Source organism: Hypanus sabinus, chromosome 11, assembly GCF_030144855.1.
Source record: "Hypanus sabinus isolate sHypSab1 chromosome 11, sHypSab1.hap1, whole genome shotgun sequence".
Taxonomy (NCBI): domain Eukaryota; kingdom Metazoa; phylum Chordata; class Chondrichthyes; order Myliobatiformes; family Dasyatidae; genus Hypanus; species Hypanus sabinus.
In genome coordinates, this window is record NC_082716.1 from 54,768,396 (window position 1) to 54,795,363 (window position 26,968).

Here is a 26,968-nt window from a genome sequence, read left to right on the forward strand (position 1 = left end):
ACTCAAAAGGTTCTGTATTCAGTAAGACAATAAATGATGTGATTATTAACTCCATTTACTTTCTCGAACTCACTTTCTTTTTCCACTTCTGACTCGCAAAAAATATATTGAGATTTAAAATTATTCGTTGTGATATCATCTACTGCCTCTTGTAATGCATAGTTTATCACTCTGTCCCTCTGCTTTAAAAAATTAATACCCAGAGCTGATTTTAACATAATATCCCATGTCTCCCCCACCAGTGAAAAGGGCTTTCTATGCTAATTAGGTATCCTTAAATCCTTAGTTAAATTACCTCCTAGAACCCAATGTTTCAGGGTATGCAAGCCTAATTTAAGTAACTATTTTAATGTTTATTGCTTAATAAGAATATAAAATGCAGGGGGTGGAATAGCCTGCATAGACTCTTGAACATATTCTGCCATTCAATATAAATGTGGCTGTGCTAAGCATTTCACTGTCCTGCCTGTTTCCCAAAAGGCTTCACTAATATTGGAGCAGCACTTAGGCCCGAGCTACATTGTCAGTGCAAAAGCAATGTTATAATTTGAAAATCCATTCTCAGCACAAAACATATGTACTTAATGAACACAAGATTCTGCAGATGCTGGAAATCCAGAGCAACATGCACAAATACTGGAGGAATTCTGCAGGCCAGGCAGCATTTACAGAAGTTAACAATAAACTCCAGGGCTTAAAAGGAAGGGGGAAGACACTAGAGTAAAAAGGTGGGTGGAGGGGAAGGAGGATAGCTAGAATGTGATCAGTGAAGCCAGGTGGGTTGGAAAGGCAAAGGGCAGGAGAAGATGGAATCTGATTGGAGAGGAAACTGGACCATTGGAGAAAGGGAAGGAGGGAAACCAGGGGAGGTGATAGGCAGGTAAGAAGGGGTAAGGCACCAGAGTGGGGAATAGAAGAGGAGAAGAAAGAAAGAGAGTTTTTTACTGCAAGGAGAAATCAATATTCATGCCTTCAGATTGGAGGGTACCCAGACAGAATACAAGGTGTTGCTCCTCCAACTTGACGGAGGCCTCATCTTGGCATGAGAGAAGGCCATGAACCAAAATGTCAGAACAGGAATGGAAATCTGAATTAAAGTGTTTGGCCACTGGTAAGTTCCACTTTTGGCGGATAGAGGGGAGGTGCTCGATGAAGCAGCCCCCCAGTGTTTGACAGGTCTCACCAATGCATTAGGAGCACAATTGACAATAGACAACCCAGCAGATTCACAGGCAAAGTGTTGCCTCACCTGGAAGGACTGTTTGGGGCTCTGAAGGGAGGTGAGGGAGGAGTAGACAGGAGTAGACCTCAGGCTGCTGGCAGGGAGAAGTGCCGGGAGTGAGATTAGTGGGGAGGGACTAGTAAACAAGGGAATCACGGATGGAATACGCATTTAATGACTCAGCATTAACAGTCCTCTGGAGATTTCCAAAGAGGTAAAATCCTCCAAGTGAAGAAATTCCTTTTCCTCTGAATGGACAATCTTTACTCCAATACTCTGCTCTATTTTTCTACATTTACCGTCTAAGAACAAACACTCACATGGCATAAAAAGGGACAGAATTCTTTTTATAAGAGGATGAATGCAACAAGCTATTATGGGAGGGTAATTGTTTCAAATTTTAAATTCAATTCTTCAGGGTTCTACCAGATGAAGTATTTTAACAACTTATTTTCATTAGTACAACAGAAAAGGTCCATAAGTGACATAACACGATATGTTCCAGGAACCAGTGTTCGAAGATGGAACAACACACAATCAACAACGGGTTGAGCAGCATCAGGAGGAGGAAAGAAATTGCTGATGTTTTGGGTTGAAACTCTACATTGGGACTGAGAGTGGAGAAGAAAGATGGCCAGCACAGAGAAGGGAAGGAATCTGAGGTGACTGGCAGACTGAGAAGATATGTAAACTGACAGGCAGTAGGGGAGGTGAGTGGGACTGGAGTTGTAAGATGAACATGAAGAATCGTTCATACTATTAAAGCCCTAACTGCTAAAGCAAAGACCATTTAAGAAGAGAGTGCACTGGGATCTTTAAATGTGTCAATGACATCAGAGAAAAGATGCATCATTTTTCTATACTAACTGAAATATGTGAAACACTGTGAATCTACATTGACTCTATGTATTACAATAACTCTATGAACAAATAAAAGCAACAACTTCAGAATATGCAACTAAGGCAATTTTTTCCTGCCTTGATATCCCAGTTGGTAAGTGCGGTATCTATTGAGAACGTGCAACGTTCCTACCAAGAGTATTTTACGTTTGATTCTCCATAAATTGTTAAGCTAATTGACCTTGACCAAAGAATGTTCCTATCCTTTGGTATTAACAGAAAATAAATCATGTTGGATTCACATTTCTTTCAAGTAGAGTCAGTGCAATAATAAGCCTATTATTGTCGCTCTCTTCTAACAGCTTTTCCAAACTAACAGTCACAGCTAATATAAAAGAATCATATCTGTAAGATATTCCCAGTTTACATCAACAGATAGGAATATACTGTGGCACGTTAATGTCTTTAGAAGATGTTAGGAAATGAATTATGGAGTAGTGGCAGGCTGAATGAATAACTACATACAAGACCATAGTACCATAATAGGAGCAGAATTAGGCCATTTGGCCCATCAAATCTAGTCTGCCATTTCATCATGACAGATCCAATTATCCTCACAGTTCCAATCTATTGCCATCTCCTCATATCCCTTCATGCCCTCACCCATCAAGAATTTATCAGCCTCTGCCTGAAATATACATACACTTGGCTCCATAGCTGACTGTGGCAAAGAATTCCACAGACTCACGTCTCTTTGGACAAAGGAATTCCACCTCATCTCCATTCTAAAAGAACGCCCCTCTATTCTGAGGCTGTGTCCTCTGATTGTAGACTCTTCCACCAGAGGAAGTATCCTCTCCACATCCACTCTATCAAGGCCTTTCACCATTTGATAGGTTTCAATTAAGTCACCCCTCATTCTTCTGAATTCTGGTGAAAACAGGCCCAGAGCCACCAAACGCTCTTCAAATGACAAGCCATTCAATCCTGGAATCATTCTGGTGAACTTCCTTTGAACCCTCTCCAGTTTCAGCACATCCTTTCTAAAGATAAGGGCCTAAAATTGCCTCACCAGTACATTATAAAATGTCAACATTTCATCTTTGCTTTTATATTGTAGCTCTCTAGAAATGAATGCTAACATTGCATTTGTCTTCCTTACCACAAACTCAATCTGAAACTTAACCTTTAGGGAATCCTACACAAGGACTCCCAAATCCCATCGTGCCTCATTTTTTTCAGTATTTTCTCTCCATTTAAAAAATAGTCATCTCTCTCATTTCTTCTACTAAAGTGCATAAACATCAGTTTCCCAACCATTTGCCACTTTTTTGCCCATTCTCCTAATCTGTTCAAGTCCTTTTGTGGCCTCTCTACTTCCTCAAAACTACCTGCCCTCCACCTATTTTCATATCAACTACAAACTTTGCAACAAAGCTATCAATTCCATCATCCAAATCATTGACATATAATGTAAAAAGAACTGGTCCCAACACAGACCCCTGTGGAACACCACTAGTCACTGGTAGCCAACCAGAAAAGGCTCTCTTTATTTCCATTCTTTGCCTCCTGCTAATCAGCCACAGGTTTATCTATGCTAGAATCTTTCCTGTAATACCATGGGTTCGTAGTTTGTTAAGCAGCCTTATGTGTGGCACCTTGTCAAAGTCCTTCTGAAAATCCAAGTACACAACATCAATCGAATCTCCTTTGTCTATCCTGCTTGTTATTTCTTCAAAGCATCCCAGAAGACCTGTCAGGCAAGATTTTCCCTTGAGGAAACCATGTTCATTACGGCCTACTTTATCATGTGCCTCCAGGTACCTTAGTGATTCTTGAAAGATCATTAGTAATGCCTCCACAATCTCTTCAGTCACTTCTTTCAGAACCTAGGGGTGTACACCATCTGGTCTAGGTGACTTATCTACTTTCAGACCTTTCAGTTTCCCCAAGAACCTACTCTCTAGTTATGGTAACTTCACACACTTCATTACCAATAACATGTGGGACTTCCACCATACTGCTAATGTCTTCCACAGTAAAGACTGATGCAAAAGAGTTTGCTTGCCATTTCCTTGGCTCCAATTACAACCTCTCCAACATCATCTTCCGGTGGTTTGATTTCCACTCTCACCTCAATTTTACTACTGATGTATCTGAAGAAACTTTTGGTATCTTCTTTGATACTATTGGCTAACTTACTTTTGCTTTCCATCTTTACCTTCTTAATTACCTTTTAAATTGCCTTCTGTTGGTTTTCAAAAGCTTCCCACTTATTTTTGCTCTATTATATGTCCTGTCTTTGGCTTTTATGTTGGCTGTGACTTCTCTTGTCTGCCATGGTTGTGCCATCTTTCCTTTAGAATACTCTTCCTCTTTGGGATGTATATATCTTGTACCTTCCAAATTGCTTCCAGAAAGTTCTGCTATTGCTGCTCTGCCATCATCCCTGCCAGTGTTCTTTTCCAATCAATTTTGGCCAACTCTTCTCTCATGGCTCTCTAATTCCCTTTACTCCACTGTAATACTGATACATCTGACTTTAGTTTCTCCTTGTCAAATTTCAGGGTGAACTTGACTGTACTAAATTCACCTCCCCTAAGGGTTCTTTAACCTTAAGCTCTCTAATCAATTCTGGTTCATTACACGACACCCAGTCCAGAATTGCTGATCCCCTAGTGGGCTCAACCACGAGCTGCTCTAAAAAGCCATCTTACAGGCATTCTAGAAACTCTCCCTCTTGAAATTCAGCACCAACCTGATTTTCTCAATCTACCTGCATATTGAAATCCCCATGTCTATTGTAACATTGCCCTGTTGGCATGCATTTTCTATCTCCCATTGTCATTTGTAGACCACATCCTTACTACTGTTTGGGGATCTGTATGCAACTTCCATTAGGGTCTTTTTATCCTTACAGTTCCTTAGCTCTATTCATAACGATTCAATATCCACCAACCCTATGTCACCTCTTACTAATTATTTAATTTCCTTTTTTACCAACAGAGCAAAGCCATCCCTCTGCCTTCCTGCCTGTCACTTTAATACAATGCGTATCATTGAACATTAAGCTCCCAGTTGTACTATTCTTTCAGCCATGACTCAGTAATGCATAGTACACCATATATGCCAATCTGCAACTGTGCAACAAGTTCATCTACCTTATTCTGTATACTGCATGCATTCAAATATAACACATTCAGTCCTGCATTCACTCTTTTCGATTTCCCCACCTTTTAAAGTGCAACAAATCCTGCTGACTGCAATACTGCCCTAGCAACAGCCTCTCCTCACTACACATTGCCTCTGTTTGTAAAACAAGTACCTCATCTCCAGCACTACCATCCACCATTCCCATAATACTTCTTGCATTGAAATACACGTAGGTAATGATACTAGTCACACCATGCTTTTGATTCTTAACTTTATCTGCCTCTCCACTAACTGTTCTGGCACTCAGGTTCCCACCTTCTTGCAACTCGAGTTTAAACGGAACCATGCAGAATTAATAAAGCTTCCTGCTAGAATATTAGTCCCTCTCCAGTTCTGTACAGGTTCCACCTTCCAACAATCACAAAATCTTATGCCCCCCCCCCCTTACACCAACTCCTTAGCCACATATTAAACTGTATATCTTCCTGGTTTTGGCCTCATTAGCACGTGCCATGGGGCGCACTCCTGATAACACAACCCTGGAGGTCCTGCCTTTAACTTAGCACCTAATTGCCTATGCTGAACCTTGTCACTCGTCCTACCCATGGACCTCTACCTCTGATTGTTCACCCTCCCACTTGAGTATGCGGAGGACTCGATCCAAGGTGTCCTGGACCCTGGCACCTGGGAGGCAACATACCATCCAGGAATCTCATTCTCGCCCTCAGAACTTCCTGTCCATTCCTCTAACTAACGAATCCCCTATCACACAGTGTGCCTTTTCCTCCCCTTCCCTTCTGTGTCATTGAGCCAGAGGCAGTGCTAGAGACTCAACCATTGTGACTCTGCTCTGTTAAGTCAACCCCTCCAAGAATATCCAAAGTGATATACCTGTTGTTAAGGGATTGGCTACAGGAGTACTCTGCACTGCTCCTTAACCCCTTTCCCCTTCCTGACTGTCACCCAGTTTCCTGTGCCCTGCACCTTAGGTGTAACTACCTCTCTATACGTCCTATCTATCACCCCTTCAGCCTCCCAAATGATCTGGAGTTCATCCAGTTCCAGCTCCAACTCTTCAATGTGGATTGTTAGAAACTGCAACTGGATGATCTTCTTGCAGTTGTAGTCACTGGGGATACTGGAGGTTTCCCTGCCTGCCCACATCTCGAAAGAGGAGCATTCCAGTATCCTGCCTGGCATCTCTACTGTCCGAACTGAGCAGATATAAAGAAAGAAAGGGAAAAAAAACTTAACCGAGAGCCTTCCTTTTCTTTGCTTTCACTGACTGACACCTCTCTTCTCTGAAACCTCGAAGAGCTAAACCCTCAAGATATAAATGCTACTAGAAGTTTGACTGGATTATTGTAGTTGTGAGGTTCAGAAAATCACATTGCGAAAATGACAGCAATTTCAGGATTTTTGTGGGTGTCGTTTGATGTAGAGATTCCAAGTCACATGATTTTGTCTTCCTTCACAGGCTACATAATTTTCAGCTTCTCCACCTCAATCAAATTAAATTGGTTCAATGAGAACTTCAGGTCTGAACTAGACAACGTCAAAATAACCCCAAAAATTACACTTGTTGGAGGGCAACTGAATTTCTAATTACATATTAAACTGTAATTACTGTTTCCAGACTTTGGATACAAATTTGCTGATTATAATTCCAGATAAAAATGATCAAAATATTAAGTATACTTTAAAAGTTTATTAATTTCAGCTTCTACCAAAGTCATATGTAGATTCCAATGTTCATTTCTCATTTTATAACATAGATTTTCAAAATAGCTTCAATCTGTAACTTTTTCCTGGTTTTATCTAATAATATTGGTTACCCAGCTGCTTTATCAACATAAAGGCTGCTGGGTGTCAGAGATTCTTTTTAAAATTTGCCTGATTGATGGTGACCTACAAAGTAAAAGAAGATGTCATGAAGTTACTAAATTTGTGTGGCCAGCTTTCTTTGAATGTTGTTACTTTGTCATCATTAAGTTCAAGATTTGGACGGTAAGAATGCGATTGAACGAGATATTATGTGGAGAACTAAAGGAGCCTTCTCACAGAAGCTGTAGGTTTGAAATTGGACCTGAACACATCATGTGCAGTCACTTTGTCAAACTGTTTCAGACATTGAAGTTAATGAAACAGACGAAGTAATGTGGTGTATAATAGGCAACCAATGTGAAACCATCTGTTTTGCATTGCCACCATGTCCAATTTGTCATAGGTAATAAATACTGTAGCTGAGAATTAAGATAATCTAATATTGGACAAGTTAGATTAAGAGCTAGAAAGATTTTGTGTTTGACTTAACCACGTAAGAATATAGCGTGCTTGACTTTTAACCACCTCAGAAAATTGAATAGATAAGAAATTACCCATAGTAGTTGAAATCTTGAACGGATTTGAAAAAATCCGTTTTCTGCTGTTACCCATCAAAAGTAATGGAACAAAAATTTTCCACAAATATTATATTTTTCTCTTTTTAGCATTGTTTCTTACCTAGATTATATTAAGCTTTTAGCAAATTGCTAAAATTATAAGGGGACATCGATGTTAATCAGCAAACCGCATGACATTACTATTTGAATTTAGTTCCTCTGTAAACAAGTCAACAAGATGGTAGTACTGGATTCAGTGACTAATTCCACCACCAATGCCACCTGTTATTGAGAGGCAGCTCTTAAGATATGAAACACAGTCATGTTTTCCAAGCTGTTATTTCAGGTTTTTATAATTGGAAGCTATTGTGGTATAGTGGAGGTAGGTAAATTGGGGACCATTGGTTTATGATTCAAAGCTGATTTCTGCTCAGATTCTGAATATGCACATATACAAGGGTTCTCTGTAGATCGCAGCTCAGTAATCAATCTTGATTCTGCACTCTAGCAATTTTTTATAGCTGTGCGGTGAAGAGGCTTCTGACTGGTTGTGTGACAGACTGGTATGGAACCTCTCAATGCACAGGATCACGAGGACGCAGGGGGTTGTAGATTCAGCCAGCTCCATCACAACCACAGCAATCCATCATGGGCAACCTTAAGAGACAACACCTCAAGAATCAGCATCCAGCATGGGGAACGCTTAACATCCACTGCATGCCATCTTCTCATTACAATCATCAGCAAGGAGTCACAAGAGTCTGAAAACCCTCACTCGATGATTCAGGAAGAGCTTCTTTCTCTCCACCATCAGATTTAAGATTAGTGCATGAACCAATGAACTTTTGTTTTCCACTATTTATTTTGTAATTTATAGATTTTTATGGCTTTGCAGTGCACCATTTTCAAATTATATCAATATTTCAAGTTTTATGTCAGTGATAATCTGACTGATTGAAATTGCAATAGGATTGTGGCTGTCTTTGAAGTAATGACCATGGCAAAACAGGTGTGGATATAGAGAACAGTTAAATGATCTCTCTCTATATGAGGTAGCCTATAGAATAGGTACAAGATGTTCAAAATATAAAAGGCAATCCCTCCTTGAGAAATTTACCTCAAGGAGAATGTTAAGTTGAACACAAATGATCAGCAGAGAAATGCATCTGTTAGTAAAAAGTCTGCTGAGTACAAGTGATGCTGGAAAGGATGTAACATTGATTGATCGAACAAAGTGATTGTTGTGACTTAATACTGATCAGTTGCAGGGGATGCACATCTTATGTTAGTCACCAAGTAATAATAGCTGTACATGGTTTAAGAAAATTATCATATATGCACATACTTATTTTAAAATGGCTAAAATTGGATGATATAGATCATATATAGATAGGCTTAAGGCACAATAATCAATGATTCAAAGTATGTTTGCAATATACAACCCTGGGATTCTACTTCCCACAGGCAGCCATGAAACGAAGAAGCACTATCAAAGAAAACATTAAACACCCAATGTTCAAAAGAACAAATAGCATAAACAGCAAGAAAACGAGTGAAAAACACACAGAATATAAAATGTCCAAAACCACACAGTCATTGAAACAGTCTAGGAATGCTTAGTTTAGTTCAGTTTAGCACTGTGTCATTCATTGACTGTAGGTTGCAGAGCCAGTCCATACTGATCAAAATTGCACAAAATAGCAATAATAAAAAAGGAGTAACCAGGAGCCAGAAGCACATATAACATGAATTGCAGAGTCCAACGACAAACCATGTCAATTAAACCTTGCCCAAGACCCAACACTCCTGCACCATCACGCAAGAGGGAGAGGGAGACCCGGTCAAATGCAAGCTCCTTCCTCTGGGAGCAACGAGCAAAAGCGAGCGAGACCAGTTAAGCTCAGGCACTTTTCTCTGACATCAGCGAGCAAGCGGGAGGGGGAGACCAGTCAAACGGGGCAGATGGCACTGAATACCCACTTGTCCTCTGCTCTAGTTCTCGTTGTTTTCAATATTGCCGACTCTTTAATTAGCAAGATTGGTGATATCACATGAATTGAAATTTCTAAGTTATTTCAGAGCTTCCTTGCATATGCTCAAATAAATCAGAGAACAAAGGAATGAATCTTCACTGATAAATGCATGTGTAGACTTTGAACCTCCATGTATAAGTCTTGAAGATGAGTGTTCACCAACTATTCTCTTGCAGGGGGTTAGACTGCAGCTTAACTCTGTTCTAATTAGTCAATTGCAATGGCTAATTAATATTAGGAAGATCTTTTTTTTATCCTTCTCAGATATTGGTTCCTTTGGCCAATGACAATATTGGCATTTTTGCTGATATAATTTAATTTAGCATAAACTGTACTTTTTAAATAGATCCACAGTATTTGTTGCACACCGGACAGCACATACCTCAACAGAACTGCATAGTAATGCATTGTTGTATAATAGAAATTAAAATCTACATATACGATTTTTCTACAGAGACAGAAACAACAAAAATGTGAAGCTTGGAAGAGTAGCCCAATTAAAATGGAATATTTTTATACCACAATAGAATAACTAACCGGGTATTACTTGCTCATTATCCAGCTTACAAATGCAAGAAATGTAAAGAGGTATCGCCTGAACGTATTCACTGGTCTGTGTGGAAAATTCTCACCTTCATCGTTACGTGGCTGCTGAGGAAACATGTAGTTTGTCAGCACTCTCTGTTTTGTTTCTGGATTGGACTCTGTTTGCAGAGGGATTAGAGCCTTGGACTAAAACAAAAGGATAAAAATGAATTATTTTAACAATTACTGCATCACAGGACAAAAACAAAGGCAATTTATATAATTTTTCTCTGGAAAATCAGTACCTTTTATTTTTGGTAATTAACACAAGGAGAGATAAATCTTGTATGAATTATTCCACAATCTCCGTGTTAAAATAATGGTCAGTTAAATCATGTTTAGTTATGGATCAAAAAGACTGTTTTGAAGGATTTATCTGGTAAGGAGTTACCTTATCAGTCAGAATTTGCAGTCACTTGTAAAACAACAGTGTTTCTCATGGTAATCAAAAAGCTCCCCTGAAATATAATCTCTGCGGAGGGAACCAGGCATTTTTGGCAATTGCTGCAAACAGGCAAGAGGTCAAAGAGAGCTCAGCTCATCAAATAGACTGAGCAATCAGGCAAACAGCATATTAAAGGCAATTTTAATCAAATTAAAACATTACACAGAAGGCTAAGTAAATTTGAGTATATGTGTAATTAAATTAAAAGCTGAAATGTCACAATTAAACTGCAAAAAATTAATATTTCCCCTATTTTTCCATATTCATGCAAGGAAATTAAAGTATACAAAATTAGATTTTCAGGACCAAATAATTTGATAAGCGCTAATAATAGCTTAGTACACTACTCAAATCAATGTAACTATGTGCAAGATTTTCAATATGTTTTACAATGGTAGCAGTTTGGAAGCGACTTAAATTCATATAATTTCTAGCGAACTTATCTCCATTACAATAGAGGAAGTGGTGAATAGAGTAGCCTGCAAGGGCACAATATATCATGATTAGGAACGTGAGGATTTTCATGTTAAGCTGTGCGTTGTTGGCTGAATCAGGTTAATGTTGATAATTTTGTTTGTTACTATTGCAACGTATAGGACATTGTTCAATCTGCTCTGTGACTCTTCTATTTTAACTTCTCTTTCTATTTCAATTATTAAGGCTCCTGAATTGCAATGCTTGGGCTGAAATACATCAATTCACTGTTGTGGTGATATAACTAGCAAGGCCACCAATATGAAAATCAGATTTAGAGTTTCACCGAAGGAATGTAGGTTGTAGGTTGGTTGCCAGCTGCTCCACATATAGCTCATGATAACATCCAAGGACATTCAAAACACCCAATGCAATTTTGTGTGTGATGTTGATTTCCAAAGTTGGACTTTATTGCACCTATCAGAAGTGCCTATACTCACAAGTGTTCAACAACGAATCAATGTTTGATCAGTGTCTAGTGAACAATGATTGACCGTCACCACAGCCAGAGGGCAGCATCTCTCTATCAGATTAATTTGTAATTATTAGGGGCGTGCCGATGCAAATGTGCTTCTTATATTAGGGATAACCTGTACCATAAAGAAAGGTACATGAGGGATGGTTCTCATATTCGATATCCTCGTAGGAGTCACAGAATGCTGCACTGGAACAGTCCTAGTGCTGTCTATTTTCCATTTGTTCGTTAATCAGATGGAGGAGTCTGCGCACCACTGGCTCCCCGGAAGTGTTGCACTCATAAGGATCTACACCAATATATCCGTTTGGTAATATCTAGTGACAGGATTTCACCAAAGATGAGCATCATCATTCAAATCCATTGTACGCTGAACATTTTCCATGTAGTACTGTTTGCAGAATGTCTTATGATCATGATATTATCTTCTTGTTGTCATCATAAGACATTCAATGGTAAAACATTAAAAATATTAAGACTAAGTCAAAGTCTGTAATAATATTCATCTGTAAAAGAAGGATTAAGTAGTATATATTTTTGAAGTCAGAAATTACTTTGCAGCATTTTATTTGCAGTGGTGACTGCTGATGTATTTTTTTCATACAAATTAAACTCAGCCACAGGAAAGCATTCAACTCAGGAGGGGCATCAAATACCCACCATACTCAGCATAATTTTCTACTCCTGGCAATAAAATACAAACTAAAATGGGATGCTACTTTCACAAATCTGTTCCATCTTGCAACTCAGCGTTCAACACAATCACACTCTCAGTTCCATTCAATAAGCTCCAAAACCTGGACCTCTGCTCCTCCCTCTGCAACTAGATCCTTGACTTCCTCAATGGGGTGCCACAGTCTGTATATCTCTTCCTCACTGACAATCAGCACTGGCGCACCTCAAGGATGCGTGCTTCGCCCACTGCTCCACTCTCCCTTCACCCAGGATTGTGTCGCTAGGCACAGTACAAACACCATCTATAAATTTGCTGGCGACACAACTATTGATGACAGAATTCCGGGAGTGAGCTATTTCAGCTGGTTGAGTGGTGTTACAGTAATAACCTTGCACCCAACTTAAGATCAATGAATTGAGTGTGGACTTCAGGAAGGGTAAGTCAAAGGCACACACTACAGTTCTCATTGAGGGTTCAGCTGAGGAAAGGGTAACTAGTTCCATGTTCCAGGGTATTAATATCTCTGAGGATCTACCCTGGGCCCAACATATTAATACAATAAGAAGGCACCTATATATCATTAGGAGTTTGAGGAGAATTGGTACATCACCAAAGCTACTTGCTAATTTTTACAGATGTACCATGCAGAACTGGTCGCATACTGTCTGGTGTGGAAGGGCCACTGCACAAGATTGGAAAAAACTGCAGAATATCGTAAGCTCAGTTAGCTTCTTCATGGGCACTATCCTTCCCAACATCGAGGGTACCTTCAAAAGGCGATGACTCCAAAATGCAGCATCCATCATTAAGGACTCTTAGTTTTTATTATTATGTATTACAATGTACTGCTGCCACAAAACATCAAATTTCAATGCGTATGCCACTGATATTGAAAACAATTTCTGATTTTTATTATTTTCAAACAGTTCAGCTTTATCAGCCTTTTCCAAAATTTTAAGCAGCTTATTCTCATTATTTAAACCTCTTATTCCCAGTGAATTTAAACTTCACCCTTCAAGGTCAATATTTGCTTCAAATAGTCAGTTTTGAGGTAAAAGTTTTAAAATTATTCTAAATGGCATCAAAGCAGAGTTCCGATCAGCCATCAAATCATTTCTAGCCTTTTGTATTCCAGTATTCTTGAAATAAAGATAATGCTCAAAATAATAACTAGCCATAAAAATAATACTGATAAATAATCCAACACCCATCATGTTAGTTACCTCCTCAGAACATACATTAAACCTGACAAAGCAGTTGTTGTTGATTAGCTCAAGCACCCATGCTGTGGCATTTAACTTCTGGAAATTTACTCTTACGTAATCCCCAAATCACCGCAATATGGGATAAAGTTTATCCTTACAGAATTAATGTGGGGGGAAAATAAATAAATAACCATAAAATGTGAAAGAAACAAAAAACTTGTCTACTGTTAATTTATTTTAAACTTGCGCTTCTTGACATAGTCAGAGATTGTGTGTTTTCTTTATTAGTGTAGTAGGTTCATTTCACTGTACAGCAGATGCTTTTTATCCTCAAGAGTTTGGTATATAATTTAACCTAAAAATACCTGAAACAGGGTGAGCAAGTTTAAGTTCAAGCCAAAACAACTACTGTTATTTATTGTGAATTTTATTATTGAACTATCTTATCTATATTTGATATGCTTTTAAATGTATATGTCATCACTCAAACTGAAGGCTGGAAGGTGATAAGCATTTGCATTTGCTTATGTCTCCAAACACAGCTCCTGGCCACTCAAGAGTGCTTTGCCAGTTTTCATAGCAAATTTCTGAAATGCTGATCACCGCTCCACTGTGAAACCACAGCTGCAGTACAACAGCTCATCACTACTGCTGAGAGACGGATATCCCATAGGAATGAGTCTCCATTTATAACATGGAATTCTAATGGAAGTAGGATTTTGTGCTATGGAAAATTACTATATAGACACTTTTCAAGGAACGCAACCCCTTGTAATGCGTAGATCATCTCTATAGCCAAATATTCAAGACACGGTTCATAATAAAGAAATAGTAATTTGCACAGGACCATATTTGAATAAAAGGCTTATAATTTTCAAGTTTATTTATCTTATTGTAAAATTTTGGAATAATCTTAATCAAAAAGAAAATCTAAAAACAAAGATAAACAGTAGAAATTAACAGATAGAGTTTTTAAAATAATTATGCATAAGCAACAAAACAAAATATACTTTGAAAAGTGCAAGTAATAAATAAGAACATTCTTTAATTAAGTTGTCAGTAATGCTAAGCCATCACTGGAACTTATCCTTAATAAGAAAAACAGGCATTAGCAGCAAATATCACCCCTCGTTCATTTAGTAGTGGCAATCTCAATCTTTGAACCAGAAAATTCTCACACCAACCACTTGAGCACATAATCTACACTATCACGGTGCCTTTCTGTGGTGTTGTCAATTGACATTAAGCAGAGGCCATACTTTGTCATACAAAGTAAGGAAATTATCTTTCATATTGAAGTGAAAGAGAGAAATCACTTGCTGTCATTCAGTATTTAATCTGCACATATTTGCCAATAAAACAATATTATCTGCACTTCAAAAGCAATTAATTTGTTATAAATCATTCTGGCTTGTTCTGAAAACACAGAATTAATATTGTATAGTCATTCAGTAAATCTTATAAACATTGGTTGAAATACAGTTAACTGTTTCCTGTATTTCCTGTCTGTCATTGCTTATATTTCAAGATAAAAGATTGTAAATTAAAATATGAAACAAAGCTATCACTCACATCTAATAATATATTTTCCTTTAATTAAAAATTCATTATCTTACATTAATAAATTTGTACTGATTTCAGATTTACAATTTATAACTGTTCTGCCTGTGAAAATGGTGGCAGAGCATCACAAGATATTCAGGAATGTTCTTATAACAATAGTGCAAAATATGTACATTTTAGCAACAATCTATTGAAGAAATGCACAGATTTATGTGCAGACTAGAAAGGAAGAGGAAGTCTACCATTCACTTTGGATGGAAGAAAATTAAATAAAGCCACAACTTCTTCTAGTCTTGTCACTACCACACATAGTTTCACCTGCCATTTCCAGATCGGGACACCAGGGAGATATCATACTCTGTGCACTGCTCCTCTTGCCAGCTTCTTCACCAATTATCTGATGTAGGGGATGTCTCCATAAGCAAAGCTATGTACATGTTAAAGCTTTTTAAATTAAAGAATAAATTGCAGCAGATCCAATGCTCACAGCAAATTGGCGTATACCCTGCTGATGTTAATAATTGCTGCATAATAACATTACTTTAATTACGAAAACCTTGCCACAGGAAGCTCAACACTGAATAGGACAAGGCTGTGGTTATTTCAGTATCCAAATTGTTGAAGACTTATGGCTAGTTTAAAGAGGCTACTGCAAAAGTGCCCGAACTGTTAGGTTCATTGTGAAGATAATTACCCTTCAGACATAATGTTCTATCATGTGGTTGAACTTAGGCTTCACTGGGTTTGTTTTATGAGAGCCAACAAGAGAAATCAAGAGTAAATATCTGGTGAGCTAGAAAAAATATGTAAAGGAATTTCATGCATTGTTAATTAAACTAGGTTAGTCAACAGCACTGATGTGCAAAGCATCTTGAGATCCAAGTTCAATGCTCCCTGAATAGGACTGCACAAGATAATAACTAGTATGGCATGCTTGCCTGTATTATTTGAGGTACCAGTTCAAGGTTAAGAAGTTACATTGCTACTTTTTGTTTGGCCATATCTGGAAACTTGCATTCATTTCTGGTTGCCCCATTACAGGAAGCATATGGAAGCTTCAGGGAGAGCACAGAGGAGATTTACATGGATTAGAGGCAGGCGATACAAGAAGTTGGAGAAACTAGAGTTGTTTTCTTTGGAGTGGTGGAGGCTGATGAGAAATCAGATTGAAGTTTATAAAATTACAAGGGGCAAAGAAAGAGCAGACAACTGGTGTTTTGTTGCCAGGGTCAAAGTGTCTCGTACCAGCCGCCCTGCGTTTAAGGTCAGAGGAGGAACATTCAAAGGAAACATGTGGGGCAAGATTTTTTTTCTTTTACACAGAGAGTGGTGGGTTCCTGGAATGCACTGCCAGGAGTGGTGGTGGAGGTAGCGATATTTAATAGGCTCTTGGATAGGTACAAGAATAAGCAGAGGGTGCAGGGAGAAGGGATTACTGTAATTAGGCATTATTAGCTTAATTAGTTTCACACAAGATCATTGGCTGAAGTGCCTATTCCGTGCTCTATGTACTTTTCCAGCAATTTAGCTACCTGCATGATCAAAAGGTTCTTTGCTCAAGTAAGTGATTGTTTAAAATAGCTATTTTAAGTATCCCCTCAGAAGCTGAATTCACAAACAGTTCAGACATCTGAGCCCTGGCTGGGGTTGGTGAGAGGATACTATGATGAGGTGTTGAAAACAAACCATTTTGTTATGAAGCAGGTGGATAGGGTTGTTCCCTTTGAGCTTTTTCATTAAAGAAGTTAAGTTTAACCCTTAGCAGTAGCAGAAATAAGTGTAAACATAATTGGTGGATAATCTGCCACTTCCCATTTACTGCTGCTGCAGGAAATTAAGAACAACCTTCAGCAAAAAAAAAGGATTTTTTTAGAATTCTCCTAGTTCATTTATCTTTTTATATGATACCAGAAATTCTTGCAATGCTAATCCCTGTTTATTGAGTTCACAAAGACATTCTACCTTATATAGGCCAAAATAAGAGGGATTTGGCAGGTCATTAAATTCAAGACTTTTCAGAAATATAACAGTTACAACAGAAATATAATTGATAGGAGACTTCAGGAGAGGGAAACCAGAGGTCCATGAGCCAGTAATCATCAGAGGATCAGAGGTAGAGTGGGTCAGTAACTTTAAATTCCTGGGAGTCACTGTCTCAGAGGACCTGCCCTGACCTCATCATATAAATATAATTGCAAAGAAAGCACAACAGTAACAGGGATATTGTGGAGCAGATAGGGAAACAGATCCTGGAAAGGTGTAATAATAGCAACAGGGATATCGAGGAGCAGATAGGGAAACAGATTCTGGAAAGGTGTAATAATAGCAACAGGGATATCGAGGAGCAGATAGGGAAACAGATTCTGGAAAGGTATAATAATAGCAACAGGGATATCGAGGAGCAGATAGGGAAACAGATTCTGGAAAGGTATAATAATAGCAACAGGGATATCGAGGAGCAGATAGGGAAACAGATCCCAGAAAGGTGTAATAATAAGTGTTGTCGTGGTGGGAGATTTCAATTTCCCAAATATTGATTGGCATCTCCCTAGAGCAAGGGGTTTAGATGGGGTGGAGTTTGTAGCTGTGTTCAGGAAGGTTTCTTGACACAATATGTAGATGAGCCTACAAGAGGAGAGGCTGTACTTGATCTGGTATTGGGAAATGAACCTGGTCAGGTGTCAGGTCTCTCAGTGGGAGAGCATTTTGGAGATAGTAATCATAATTCTATCTCCATTGGAGAGAGATAGGAACAGACAAGTTAGAAAAGTGTTTAATTGGAGTAAGGGGAATTATGAGACTATCAGGTAGGAACTTGGAAGCTTAAATTAGGAACAGATGTTTCTCAGAAAAAGGTACAGAAGAAATGTGGCAAGTGTTCAGGGGATATTTGTGTGGAGTTCTGCATAGGTACATTCCAATGAGACAGGGAAGTTATGGTAGGGTACAGGAACTGTGGTGTACAAAGGCTGTAATAAATCTAGTCAAGGAAAAAAGAAAAGCTTACAAAACTTTTGGAGAGCTAGTTAATGTTAGAGATCTAGAAGATTATAAAGCTAACAGGAAGGAGTTTAAGAAGGAAATTAGGAGAGCCAGAAGGCCTTGGCGGGCAGGATTAAGGAAACCCCAGAGCATTCTACAAGTATGTGAAGAGCAAGAGGATAAGACGTGAAAGAATAGCACCCATCAAGTCTGACAGTGAGGAAGTGTGTATGGAACCAGAGGAAATAGCAGAGGTACTTAATGAATACTTTATTTCAGTATACACTATGGAAAAGGATCTTGGTGATTGTAGTGATGACTTGCAGAGGGCTGAAAAGCTTGAGCACGTAGATATTAAGAAAGAGGATGTGCTGGAGCTTTTGGAAAGCATCAAGTTGGATAAGTCACCGGGACTGGATGAGATGTACCCCAGGCTACTGTGAGAAGCGAGGGAAGAGATTACTGAGTTTCTGGCGATGATCTTTGTATCATCAATGGGGACGGAAGAGGTTCCGGAGGATTGGAGGGTTGCAGATGTTGTTCCCTTATTCAAGAAAGGGAGTAGAGATAGCCCAGGAAATTATACACTAGTGAGTCTTACTTCACTGGCTGGTAAGTTGATGGAGAAGATCCCGAGAGACAGGGTTTATAAACATTTGGAGAGGTATAATATGATTAGGAATAGTCAGAATGGCTTAATCAAGGGCAGATTGTGCCTTACGAGCCTGATTGAATTTTTTAAGGATGTGACTAAACACATTGATGAAGGAAGAGTAGTAGATGTAGCATATATGGATCTCAGCAAGGTATTTGATAAGGTACCACATGCAAGGCTTACTGAGAAAGTAAGGAGGCATGAGATCCAAGGGGACATTGCTTTGTGGATCCAGATCTGTCTTGCCCATAGAAGGCAAAGAGTGGTTGCAGACGGGTCATATCCTGCATTAAAGTTGGTGACCAGTGGTGTGCCTTGGGGATCTGATCTGGAACACTTACTTTTTGTGACTTTTATAAATGAACTTGATGAGGAAGTGGAGGGATGGGTTAGTAAGTTTGTTGATGACACAAAGGATGGGGGTGTTGTAGATAGTGTGGAGGGCTGTCAGAGGTTACAACAGGACATTGATAGGATGCAAAACTGGGCTGAGAAGTGGCAGATGGAGTTCAACCCAGATAAGTGTGAAGTGGTTCATTTTGGTAGGTCAAATATGATGGCAGAATATAGTATTAATGGTAAGACTCTTGGTAGTGTGGAGGTTCAGAGGGATCTTGGGTTCCGAGTCCATAGGACACTCAAAGCAGCTGCGGTTATTGGCCTTCATCAATCATGGAATTGAATTTAGGGATCGAGAGGTAATGTTGCAGCTATATCAGACCCCACTTGGATTACTGTGCTCAGTTCTGGTCGCCTCACTACAGGAAGGATGTGGAAACCATAGAAAGGGTGCAGAGGAGATTTACAAGGATGTTGTCTGGATTAGGGAGCATACCTTATGAGAATAGATTGAGTGAACTTGGCCTTTTCTCCTTGGAGCGAAGGAGGATGAGAGGTAACCTGATAGATGTGTATGAGATGATGAGAGGCATTGATTGTGTGGACAGGTTTAAGGTGCTGGGGAGTAGGTACAGAGGAGATGTCAGGGGTAAGTTTTTTTTACGCAGAGAGTGGTGAGTGTGTGGAATGGGCTGCTGGCAACAGTGGTGGAGGCAGATACGACAGGGTCTTTTAAGAGACTTTTGGATAGTTACATGGAGTTTAAAAAAAATAGAGGGCTTTGGGTAACCTTAGTAATTTCTAAGGTAGGGATATGTTTGGCCTGTATTATGCTGTTTTTGTGTTTCTATGTAGTGCCTCTACTTCCTCAGGAGTCTGCAGAGATTCAGCATGTCATCAAAAAACCTGGCAAACTTCTATAGTTGTGTGATGGAAAGTGTGCCGACTGGCTGCATTACAGCCTGGTATTGGAACACCAATGTTTTTGAGCGGAAAATCCTACAAAAGGTAGGATTCAGCCCAGTACATCACAGGTAAAGCTCTCTATGCTTTACCACTGAGCATACCTATATGAAATGTTGCCGCAGAAAAGCAGCATCCATCATCAAAGATCCTCACCACCCAGACCATGCTCTTTTCTCGCTGCTGCCATCAAGTAGAAGGTACAAGTGCCTCAAGACTCGGACCACCGGGTTCAAGAACAGTTACTACCGCTCAACCATCAGGCTCTTGCACAAAAGGGGATAACTACACTCATTTATGGACTTTGTTATCTTGTTATCTCATGCACATTATTTATTGCTATTTATTGTATTTGCATTTGCACAGTTTGTTTACAGTTCCTGATCTTTACAGTTTACAGATCCTGTTTACAATTGCTGCTCTGTAGATTTGCTAAGTATGCCTGCAGAAAAAGAATCTCAGGGTTTATGTGGTGACATGTATGTACTCTGATAATAAATTTTACTTTCAACTTTAGTTCATTCTTACCAGGTCAATTTTTGATTTCTGTCCCCTCCACTTTTCTGCTTCTCATGATGAAGTTGTTACTCTTTGTGCCCAGAGTTAATCCAAGCACTCTGTGCCATGCATTTGCTGGCCACAGTCCTTCTCTATTACTGTTGGTGTGGCCTTTCCTTGATGCACTAATGCTTACTAGCCACCTCCTCCACTCTTATCCTCCCTAACTGCTACCAACGTCTGTTTTCTTCCCATTTCTCAGTTCCACTTTTCCTTAGCTCTCATCTTTTAGACTTCCCCTCGCTGTCATTCACTCTACCTTCTTTGTTAAATTCTCCTATCACATTTTTATTCTGTCCCTGCAATGCTGTCAATCGTCCCTTTCCTTATTGCATCTTCTTCACGTTCTCTTCTGCTGTACGTTTTCTCACTTCCTCTCCTACTTCCCTTCATTCCCACTCTCCTTATCCTTTGCTTATTTTCCCTTTAACATTTCCAGCTTTGTCTTCTAATCCTTCCACAAACTTTTCCATTCCCTTTTCTCACTCACCTCATTTCCCCTTTGGTTTCTGCCTAATTTGTAACAGTTCAGATCTTGATCTTCTTCCCCCATGCAACAACAATTTTTCAACTTGGTGATATTAATGATGCCTACTCTACCTGAATGTGGGCATCTGAGGAAAAGTGAGGAATCTGAAATTCTTCCTACTTTTCCACCTGCTGCAAGCAGAAAAGGTTTTAAAAAGATTTCCTTTACAGTCAGATGCTGAAGTAAGTATAATTTATCTTAGAAGCTCTTTGGTATCTTTTTCCTTTGACAATATTTTTGTTTCATTACCTGGTTATCAGATAGCCACAATGCTGCCAGTTCTTTAAGTTTAGTAAAACTGAATGGCAAATTCTTCAACCTAAAAATATATAAAAAAAACAATTATTTTATAGATCACAGTTCACTGCAGACAAAATTCATTGTTTACCTTTATGATTTTACTAGTTAAAAGCTCTGATGGTTTGCAAATCACTTCTGACAAGCTACGAGTGCAAAAATGCCAAATAAACAAGGTTCTCTTTGGTTTGCCTATGTAGTTCTTGTCGTGTTAAACATACTTCCAAAACAAATACCAAATTATATAGGTATTTTTCAATTGTTTTAAAAATGCAAGATAGAGTATTCCAACTGTAAAAAAATGGTGGTGATTTTCATGTCTTCAAATAAATTATTTTCAACATATATTCTAAAAAGGTATACTAAAATCAACTTGAGATAATGACTTAGACATTCAACATCACACCATAATTATTAGACTCCCCATGCTTAATTACACACTGGTTTCTCCAGTACTCAGACTGACAACTATATCCATGCAGTTCTCCACAGAAAGGAGAAGAAAATGACCTAACTGGTGGGCAACTCCAACACACTGTTAGAGAGCCAAAAAGGCATGTGTGACTAATGCTGTGAAAGACCTGTAACCATTTTCCTCTTGCATAGATAATCTAACAGTTGAAAGTCTGTCTATTTCTCTCAGTGGAGACCAAATTTGAAAACAGACCTCCTTTTCAAGAGTTTAACACTCTGGCATTATCGCTGCTGGGTAACCTACTTTGGTTATGAGTTTGCTGTGATGGTGACAAACCTAATCTTTAAGGTGTTTTGTGCGATTCTCACCTCATCCACTTAAGAGGCTCCCCTCCAGTGATGCAACTGATAGGCCATCTGCCTCAAAGAGAAATCCAGGTCTTGTTGCCTGTGTCGTGATTAAAAAACAGTAGAGGATATGGAGGAGTATCTGCATTCCCTCCCAAAATGAAAAGAATGGAGGAGGCTGGCAACTACAAGATAGTGCTACACAAAAAGGATCAATCATCTCTTCTTCCAAAGGAAAGAGCACAAAATAAAAGTGGACTCTTTTTAAAGGTGTAAATTATTACACTGCATTTTAATATTAAACTTCATGAAATGGGCCATACATGATTTTATTTTTAATTTCAATGATCTTTTTCTTCTCAATTTTGTATCAGTTCCAATTGAGGAAGTGAATTCTCTCATGTTGATGACTTTTCCAGAAATGTCAAAAGCACATCTCTGTAACGCCTATTTTACTAATATCTGCAGACTCTTCAACTACACACTCAAAAATGTTGTCTGCATGAATGAAGTCAAATACCAACAAAAACCAGTGAAAAAAAATGGAAAAGCAAAACTAAAACATTTTTCCTGAGTGTTTTCCACATGATGTAAACAATAATATTTTTTCCCTCAAATAAAACCGAGGCTAATCAATAGCCATGGCATCTTTCTTTCATCCCCCAGGCCCCTCCCAATACAAGATACAAGATGGCATTGTCCAATTCACCTTTTATGTGGCTGTTTTTCAAGTATACACACCAACAATATTGCCTGAGGTTTTGTATCACTGATTTCTAAAAAAAAATTGTTCTGTAAAATGATTAGGAGCAGGAACCATGGCTGTTATTGCCTCCCTCTTTGATGAGTGCAAAGGCTAATTTAGAGGTCAGGTAACTGAACACTTACACTCCGTGGCCACTTTATAATGTACCTTCTGTACCTAATAAAGTGGCCACTGAGCGCATGTTCATGGTCTTCTGCTGTTGTAGCTCATCCACTTCAAGGTTTCACGTGTTGTGCTTTCGAAGATGCTCTTATGTGCACCACTGTTGTAAAGTGTCATTATTTGAGTTTTTGTCAGCTTCCTATCAGCTTGAATCAGTCTGGTTATTCTCCTCTGACCTCTGATTAATAAGGTGCTTTGCCCATATAACTGCTGCTCACGGAAAACTTGTTTTTTTTTGTCCTTCCTCTGTAAATACTAGAGACTGTTATGTGTGAAAATCCCAGTAGATCAGCAGTTCCTGAGATACTCAAGCCACCCTATCTGGCGCCAACAATCATTCCGCAGTTAAAGTCACTTATATCACATTTTTTCCCCGATTCTGATTTTTGGTCTGAACAACAACTGAACCTCTTGACCATGTCTGCATGCTTTTATGCATGGCGTTTCTGTCACATGATTGCCTGATTAGATATTTTCATTAACAAGCAGGTGTAAAGGTACACCTATTAAAGTGGCCACTAACTTTAAAAATAAATTGCTTCGTAATGAGGTTATTCAAATTAAATTGGATTGAATTAATGAATTCACCATGTTTCTGTTGAACAGTATATATAATCTCTTAGCCAAGGAATTTGCCACTTTTCAAATGGTGTAGATCAACTAAGTTTTTACCAATTGCCATTAATAACACTGACCATGAATCATGTTTCACTAGTAAAACTCAGATGCCTCCAGAAGTACCTTGAGTTCATCTCTTGCATTTACCAAATAACTCCAGTCATTTTACTTGCATACATCTCCCATGTTGATTGTTGTATTATTCATTTGCCATAATGTGTAAATTTACCCAGATCTTAAAAATGCATTAAAAATATTTGCAACCCACCAGTTAACAACTGTAATACCACAAAGGGCATCTTTGATTTATATGTTTTGACTGGCATGAGAGAATGGTGTTTAATTTGTGCTAACTTTGGAGGTATTTTGCAGCTAGCATTATTTACCATATAATTTAACATGATAACAACTTCTGGAAGAAATAATGGCAGCATTTTAATTTAGAAATCAATTTACTATACCAAAATTCTAAATCATATAATATCAAACATTAGCTGTTATTGTGTCATACTCTCTTGGAAATTTATTGTATGTCTTAATCACTGAAACATCAGTGATAATCATTGGTTCACATAAATACTTAGACTTTGAAATTAAAAAAAACTCTCCATTGTATGTCATTAATTCAGAGAGGAGCTGTGGGTAGAATATACTATTCATAAAGCAATCAATCTCTGCTATGCCTTATGATGGAGCATTTTGGGCTTAATTCCTGCTTTACATTTTGTTCTTCCACAGAAGCAGGAATAACAAGCAGTATTAAACAATCTCTCATTTGTTTCTCGCCTATATTCTGGCAGTTAGTAGGCACATAACTTCCTACCCAAATCGGTTCCCAATTATATATCTGCTTTTAGGAATTACCAGACTCAAAATGTGTTGTTGCATTTAAATGAGGCACTATTAACACTGTGGTGTACTTTCTACTTTTCTGCCTTTAAATTGTTCTAGGTATTTGCACTCGCATATGATAGAATATCTATAAAGAAGAAAGGAGGAATAAATGCAAGAAAGCTAAAACATACTATTGAAGAATTCATTACAACCTTATTTCTCAGTTAATTTTTAAGCTGGAGTATTTTGAAAATGATCATACTTAACTATTATAACTCTTCCCAGAAACAACTTGACAACATTGCAATCAATGTATGCCTTGCTTGAGACATATCCATCAACCTTTTTGATATTGATCTTGCAGCCTTCTGCTTCTCATAACCAAGATGCTTCCCCCCATGTCCAAATTTTCTGCCCCACTGATCCCAACCATGTTCATTGAAACAATGTTCATTACTATGTGCTCTGAAACAGACAGGCCTTGTTGAAGGTCATCCATAGATCCAAATGAATACAGCCCATAATGTGTCCAAGTGCAGCACCATAACAATGCTGGTCCAGTTGTTAACATACTGTTAACACAATACAGGATATGTAAGTCAAATTCTTAAATTTCAACATTAGAGAACAACGGTCCCAGGCAGTTGTCTTCACTGCTCTTGACTTGAAATAATGATATCTCTGAAAATAAGCCATTCAATACTTTTATTTCCCTCATTGTTGTGTTGCAATTTGCCAGTATCTTCTTGTAGAATTTAGAGCGTGCTTTGACTTTTCTGAGGCTAAATGTCGGTGCCATAACAACATGGCATCTCAGAAAAGGTTCCCTACTCTTATTCACCTCCCTCACATGTTTCCATGCCACTTAAGTGGGCTGTTTTTGTAAGGCCTCTGGAATGTGGTTTCTCTAGTTGTCTAGTGTTTAATAGCATGCCTTGGAAATTTCTTGGATTTTTCTGCATCAAAACCCAATTGAGATAAGAATCCAGAGTTTGAGAAAGTGAAGGTATGCATTCTGCCAACTGACACATAAACAATGCCTATACTGTATGTCCTTTTTTTGCCTTAAATTTAAATCTATTTTGCCTCAGGTCCTATACCAGAAGCATAAATGTTAACCTAGAGTAAGAAATAGGCTGAATATAACCTTATCCCTAATTATGCCAATAACATTTAAAATAATGACGAGAATACAAAAATTGCATGAGAGTACAATGAGAATGAATTCTATGTCCCAGCAACACATACTTTAATGTGGCTGTGCAAATGTATAGCCATCTGTGATTTAGAAACACAAATGTAATATAGCAGAGTATTAACATGCATGTATTTTACATATTCTACAAGGTCAAAAGTTTTTATTACCTGTTATCACTTAAATTTAACACTTTCAGTTTTTGCATCTGTCCAACCTCTTCAGGCAACCACTCCAGTTTGTTTGTCCGTAAAGACATAACAGTCACATTTTTACAACTTCCAATCTGTATTGAAAAGATATTAGCAAATGATTGCATTTTAATTCTCTTCAGAATCTATCCTCTGATAAACAATTTCATGCAGTGCCTTTTTAAATGATCACTTACTTAAAATCAAAGTGCATCACAATTACTGTTGCAACCTAGTACTAATAATTATTCATATTTACGTTTTTACAATTATAATTATTCAAGTGAGACTACATTTTATTAGTATGTACCATTATGATAATCTGTGAAAACTTTGTATCAATGATCTTTTGACATTTAGGAAAAGTCTGACATAAAATCTCAATCAATAATTTTGTGCAGTTATTGCCCTTATTTTACTAAAGGCTCTCCTGTAGCCTTTAATAAGCCAATTAGTTTGTGAACCTTGGGATACAGTTCATGATCATTCAGGTAATATACATTAATGAATGATTTATATGAACATATTTCACAACATCTGCCAGTGATATTAAACCTGATTTTGATTCTTAATTCCTATATTAGATATTATTCTTTTTCAATTGAAAGAAGGTAAATAAACATCATTTACAAGGTTGGATTATCTGAACATCACATGAAAGAAAAATCGTGATTGGATAATACATAGGCATTTTAGCAATCAGAATTCTAAAATTCCCTAGCTAGTGATGTGTTTCATTTGCTCCCACAGTCTACTGGATAGAAAAAACAGGAATTTTGATCCAACAGTGACAGGAATCCGATATGTACTTCCAACTCAGGATTGTGTGTGATTTGGAAAGATCATAAGACGTGATCAGAATTAGATTATTTGGCCCATTGAATCTGCTCCACAATTCAATCATGTCTGATTTATTTTCCCTCTCAGCCCCATTGAGCCTCCTTCTCCCCACAACCTTAGATGCCCTTACTAATCAAAAACCCATTAATCTCCACTTTAAATAAACTGAATGGCTTGGCCTTCACAGCCATCTGTGGCAATGAATTTCACAGATAAAGAAATTCC

General features: G+C 38.2%; 1 protein-coding gene across 3 annotated transcripts in view; it reads right to left on the minus strand.

Moving 5' to 3' along the window:
* The window catches only part of lrrc7 (leucine rich repeat containing 7), a 247,808-nt gene that overhangs the window by 91,251 nt on the left and 129,589 nt on the right, over window positions 1-26,968 (minus strand). For all 3 annotated transcript variants that reach the window (XM_059983603.1, XM_059983601.1, XM_059983602.1), the window contains exons 11-13: window positions 25,883-25,998; window positions 21,328-21,397; window positions 10,262-10,361 (exon numbers count right to left, since the gene is read on the minus strand). In XM_059983603.1, coding sequence (XP_059839586.1) covers window positions 10,262-10,361; window positions 21,328-21,397; window positions 25,883-25,998 — 286 coding nt within the window. The remainder of the gene's footprint in view (window positions 1-10,261; window positions 10,362-21,327; window positions 21,398-25,882; window positions 25,999-26,968) is intronic.